Source organism: Malus domestica, chromosome 06, assembly GCF_042453785.1.
Source record: "Malus domestica chromosome 06, GDT2T_hap1".
NCBI classification, from domain to species: Eukaryota; Viridiplantae; Streptophyta; class Magnoliopsida; order Rosales; family Rosaceae; genus Malus; species Malus domestica.
In genome coordinates, this window is record NC_091666.1 from 18,467,989 (window position 1) to 18,474,057 (window position 6,069).

The 6,069-nt window shown below is 41.4% G+C and overlaps 1 protein-coding gene across 1 annotated transcript; it reads right to left on the reverse strand.

The window, feature by feature from the left end:
* Positions 1-1,026: 1,026 nt before the first annotated feature.
* Positions 1,027-2,967, reverse strand: LOC103410202 (uncharacterized). The gene is made up of 4 exons (XM_029104635.2): positions 2,912-2,967; positions 2,677-2,832; positions 2,102-2,601; positions 1,027-2,028 (listed from the first exon to the last, which is right to left on the reverse strand). Coding segments are annotated over exons 2-4 (1,173 nt in total). The 5' UTR covers positions 2,678-2,832; positions 2,912-2,967; the 3' UTR covers positions 1,027-1,356.
* Positions 2,968-6,069: the final 3,102 nt, after the last annotated feature.

A 6,069-nucleotide genomic window follows, 5' to 3' on the forward strand; every position in this document is an offset into this window, starting at 1 on the left:
GCAAAAATAGAAAACTTCGTATGAAAGAACATCCTTTGCAGATTCGGCATTCCCAATGCGATAGTCATTGACAACGGGCGACAATTCGACAACAATAAGTTTAGGATGTTCTGCTCTAAGTTCAACATCAACTTATGTTTTGCCTCCCCAGCTCATCACCAGTCTAATGGACAAGTTGAAGCCATCAACAAAATAATCAAGCGAACTTTGAAAACCAGCTTGGACAAGGCTAAAGGTTGTTGGCCAGAATTTGTACCCTAAGTTCTTTGGTCATACCGCACTTCGTATCGGACATCAACAGGAGAAACCCCATTCTCACTTGCCTTTGGTACAGAGGCAGTTGTCCCAGTTAAGTTTGAGCAAGCAACGTTCTGAGTCCAGAACTACGTGCAAAGCAAAAATGACAAACAACTTACCCTCAACTTAGATCTAGTCGAGGAACACAGAAACCAGACTCACTTGAGGAATGTCGCCTACAAGCAGCGCATCTTCAACTACTATGACTCTAGGGTCAAACCTCGTTCTTTCAAAGTGGGGGACTGTGTATTGAAGAAAAGATTACTCTGCGACAGAGTCCCGAGTGAAGGAACACTTAGTCCAAACTGGGATGGACTGTTTGAATTTGTTGGCATCAGTCGCCCTGGCTCCTACAAGCTTAGAAGCTCCGATGGCAAGACCCTTGGCCATCCATGGAACGCTGATCACTTAAAGTACTATTACAAGTAAATTCACATTGTACAAGTGTTAAGCTTCAGCCGTTCGGCATCCTATGTAACGAAGACTATTTGGCATGAATTCAATAAAGAAGCGATTTAGACAACTCAGTCCTAATCCTCTTACATTCCTAACAATGAAACACTCGGGTTAAAAGCTTCGACATGAATGCTTCCAACAGGAAATCAAGTCTAAGTATATGTCAATAAGACTATACAAATAAACAAACAGTACTGGACAGAACTAGTACATCCAAGTTATGGCTTATATCTAAACAAAGGATTTGCTCAAACATAGCTAGGCATTCATCAATGATAGTGCAAATACTTGGTAATTAACAACAAACTAGTACATCCATAGTACATGGCACATGCCATACAAACAACAAACTAGTACATCCAAAGTACATGGCACATGCCACACAAACAAACTAGTACATCCAGAGTACATGGCACAAGCCACACAAACAACAAACTAGTACATCCAGAGTACATGACACATGCCACACAAACAACAAACTAGTACATCCAGAGTACATGGCACAAGCCACACAAACAACAAACTAGTACATCCAGAGTACATGGCACATGCCACACAAACAACAAATTCGTACATCCAAAGTACATGCAGAAAGATAGGGCACTACGAGTTATCCTCATCTGAGGCCGAACCCCTGACAATATCACTCTGCATTTCAACCCCATCGTCATCACCACCTTCCTCAGCATCTCTAGGACCATCCTCACTCTCCTGAGACTGCTTACTGATACTAGCCTCATTATTAGAGTCATCATCACTATTAGGATCAACTGAGAGGACGAAGGATTCACCCTTTTGTCGGTACTCATCCATCTCATCACGGTACTTTCGGATAATGCTTCCATTGTTGTAACGCTCAAGGACGGCCATCCATTTCCTTTTCTCATAATTAGCTGCTCGGATGTAGTGAGGTCTAAAAGCATCGTGAAAGGCCTGGGAACCTAAGAACTCCTGCACAGCAGCATCCCTCTCAGTTGGGATACTCATCTTCAGCCTAGAAACCTCAACCAAGGTACTATCCAACTCCCCTTTAACCTTGGAAACCTCAAGGATGGTTGTCTCCAACTGTTCCTTAGTCGCTTCCAATTGTTTCTTGAGCCTCACGTTCTCACCATTTCGCCTCTTCAAACTCTCAAAGTTTTCATCCTTAAGGTGGATGGCATCAGCCAAAGCTTTGCTTGTTTTTCTGGCGTCATTCACAAACTGCTTATTCTCTTTAAACTTTGCCTTGTACCGCTCGACTTCTCGTAATCTGTCATCGTACTTGGTCATGACCTACATGACAAGATAATCGTCACTACTAGGAAAAAGAGGGGAGAAAGCAAAGAAATGACAAAGTAACACTTACATAAGAAGATAACCTCATCATCCGGTCACGATCTGATTCATTTTCATCTAACGGCTTGCCAAGCTCATCAATAGTGGATCGACGTCTTGCCAGGCAATTATTGACATACCTAAAACTACTTGGCTGCATGGCAACCTTCAAGTCCTTCCAATGAATGCTGCCAACCTTTTCCTTGTACTTTCTCTTATGGCTACAGCTAGGGCCACCTTCTTGGTCAGTAGACTCCATGGTTGGAAGAAATATGGGATTGATGGTAGGAAGATGAGGCAACAATCGTCTCTCCTCCCTTGTAACTATGGTAGCAGCACACCCGATGGCCTCAGCTTCAGCCTTTTTTGAGGCAGCAATCTTGAGGACCTCCTCTTGTGACTTAAGTTTAGGGGTTGGCCTCACCCGGTGCTTACGAGCTCCCTTGTGAAACAAAATGTCATCTACGGGAACTAACATGGGTACTTTCCCTTTCTTGGCGTTAGTCTCCCCTTTCTTTCCCACTTTCTCCACTGAACAAGAAAAATCAAAGTAAGGAATGCAACTTTGTAAAAGAAAGAGGGGGTGAAATGGAAGACACAACTTACTTGCTCGTCTCTGGCACTCTGACACTAGGGGCTGGAAACCGTACTTTCGAAATAAGGGTCGTAGCTTGCCCAAATGTCTATCCTCTTTGGGCACCCTTAACACCTTCTCTATGTCAGCTAGCTCCCGTCCAGACAGCTTGATGGTCCCTCGCGTCACTGCACGAAGAAAAAATGTTAGAAGCAAGAGAAAATCACAACAAATAGCAAATAATGCAAACAATGGATACATTACAACCTACAGTCTGGAAGTGAGTAGGAACACGTCGCTCAGGCGTGACACCTTTAACATACTCCCAATCATTATAAAGAAAGCACTAAAGGTTTTTCCAAGTGCAGTACGCCTTTTTCTTACCAAAGACAATACACTATCTCTCACTCCAACATGCACACTCGGCATACCCAGTGCATGCTTTCACCGGGCGCATTTTATAGCAGTAGCACCATTGATGAAAGGAAGGCTCACCTAACCCACATTCCATCCAAATAATATAAAACCTGATCAAGGTATCCCAAAAACCAGGGTAGAGTTGCCCAAGCACATATCCAATGAAAGATAGCATCTGTTGCAACCACGGGTGCAAAGGCAACTTCACCCTTAAAGTCAATAATATCTGGGTATAGAACATAACATGACCCTTGCGTGGTTCAGAGGACAATTCTTCATGATGCCCCAAACGCATTCCTACACTACGGGGGATACTACATGACTGCCTTAGGGCCTCAAGCTGCTTTTCGCTATCTAACAAGTTTTGCACTAAATGGTCTGCTGTGAGCTCAAAGTGAAATATGGGTATGACGTCACAAAGAACCCCCTCACCCATTGACATTAAGGAGGAAGAACCAATATTGGCTAAGGCTTGGCAATTGCGAGGATCACCCAATCTTGAATTTTTTGTACAAGACTCCAACAAAGGTCCTGAAGACTCCAACGTTGCAAGCTCAAACCTAGAGTTAGTGTTAGGGGAGCCCCCATCATTAGGACTTCCAAACTCTGACATCTACAACAAATAGAAACAAACTTTATCACCACATGAAAGATCTAAACATAACGAAATTCCTAGGGGGTGGAGAAAAGCTCAATCAGTTCATTATGTTCTCAACCAAATACATGAACACTCAAACAATTCAACAAGAATGAAAGCATGTGATCTAGTAGAGAAGATTACCAACCTGAAGATGGTGCAAAGCAATGCCGGAATCCCTCTCAACTATAAGAGCACTTTATCTCCAAAAATCACTACAAAATGAGCAAATGAAGACAATGAAAATAGTGAAAACTTCTCATTCTTATAGGGTTCAACATGGCCAAAGAAATTCGAAATTCAAAATTCAAACCATGAGAAAACCCCACATGGAAAGTCTTCAGACTTCCGCACAAGCTAGGGAGTTTTCAAATTTCAAATTTACAGCACCCCCTCTCCCCCTTAAAAAAAAAAAAGGGAGGAGGTGAACATATTAGCTTCATCAATTTATGGTACCAACAAGAGCTTCATCAAAGGAGTTCAACCACAATTCTCAAAAACTTCACACACTCTTGATCAAGACAGTGTGAAGCAAAACCAGTTTATGGTGCCAACAAGAGCTTTATCAATGGAGGTCAACCACAATTTTCAAAAGCTTCACACACTCTTGATCAAGACAGTGTGAAGCAAAACCAATTTATGGTGCCAACAAGAGCTTCATCAAAGGAGGGAAACCATAATTTTCAAAAGCTTCATACACTCTTGATCAAGACAGTGTGAAGCAAAACCAATTTATGGTGCCAATAAGAGCTTCATCAATGAAGGGCAACCACAATTCTCAAAAGCTTCACACACTCTTGATCAAGACAGTGTGAAGCAAAACCAATTTATGGTGCAAACAAGAGCTTCATCAAAGAAGTTCAACCACAACTCTCAAAAGCTTCACACTATCTTGATCAAGATAGTGTGAAGCAAAATCAATTCATGGTGCCCAACAAAGCTTCAACCTTAAAGCTTCACCTACAAAGCTTCAACACAAAAGCTTCAACATAAAAGCTTCATCAATGGAGGACAACTACAAATTCTCAAAAGCTTCACACGATCTTGATTAAGATAGTGTGAAGCAAAATCAATTCATGGTACCCAACAAAAGCTTCAACTCCAAAGCCTCACTTATAAAGCTTCAACACAAAAGCTTCACCCACAAAAGCTTCAACACAAAAGCTTCATGAATGGAGGACAACTACAAATTCTCAAAAGCTTCACGCTATCTTAATCAAGATAGTGTGAAGCAAAATCAATTCATGGTACCCAACAAAAGCTTCAACTCCAAAGCTTTAACACAAAAGCTTCAACACAAAAGCTTTATCAATGGAGGACAACTACAAATTCACAAAAGCTTCACACTATAATGTGAAGAAAAATCAATTCATGGTACCCAACAAAAGCTTCAACTCCAAAGCTTCAACACAAAAGCTTCAACCACAAAAGCTTCATCAATGGAGGACAACTACAAATTCTCAAAAACTTCACACTATCTTGATCAAGATAGTGTGAAGCAAAATCAATTCATGGTACCCAACAAAAGCTTCAACTCCAAAGCTTCACCTACAAAGCTTCAACTCCAAAGCTTCACCTACAAAAGCTTCAACGTAAAAGCTTCACCCACAAAAGCTTCAACACAAAAGCTTCACCCACAAAAGCTTGACCTACAAAAGCTTAACCCACAAAAGCTTGACCTATAAAAGCTTCACCCACAAAAGCTTGACCCACAAAAGCTTGACCTATAAAGCTTCACCCATAAAAGCTTGACCTATAAAACCTTGACTCACAAAAGCTTGACCCACAAAAGCTTGACCCAAAAAACTTCACCCACAAAAGCTTCACCTACAAAACTTCAACACAAAAGCTTCACCTACAAAAGCTTCACATTATCTTGATCAAGATAGTGTGAAGCAAAATCAATTCATGGTGCCCAACAAAGCTTGACTTACAAAAGCTTGACCCATAATAGCTTAACCCACAAAATCTTCACCTACAAAAGCTTGACCCATAAAAGCTATAAAAGCTTCACCTACAAAAGCTTGACCCACAAAAGTTTGACCCATAAACGCTTCACCCACAAAAGCTTCACCTACAAAAGCTTCACCTACAAAATCTTCACACTATCTTGATCAAGATAATGTGAAGCAAAATCAATTCATGGTGCCCAACAAAGCTTGACCTACAAAAGCTCCACCCACAAAAGCTTCACCCATAAAAGCTTGACCCACAAAAGCTTGACCTACAAAAGCTTGACCCACAAAAGCTTGACCTACAAAAGCTTGACCCACAAAAGCTTGACCCACAAAAGCTTCACCTACAAAAGCTTGACCCACAAAAGCTTCACCTACAAAACTTCACCACAAAAGCTTCACCTACAAAAGCTTCA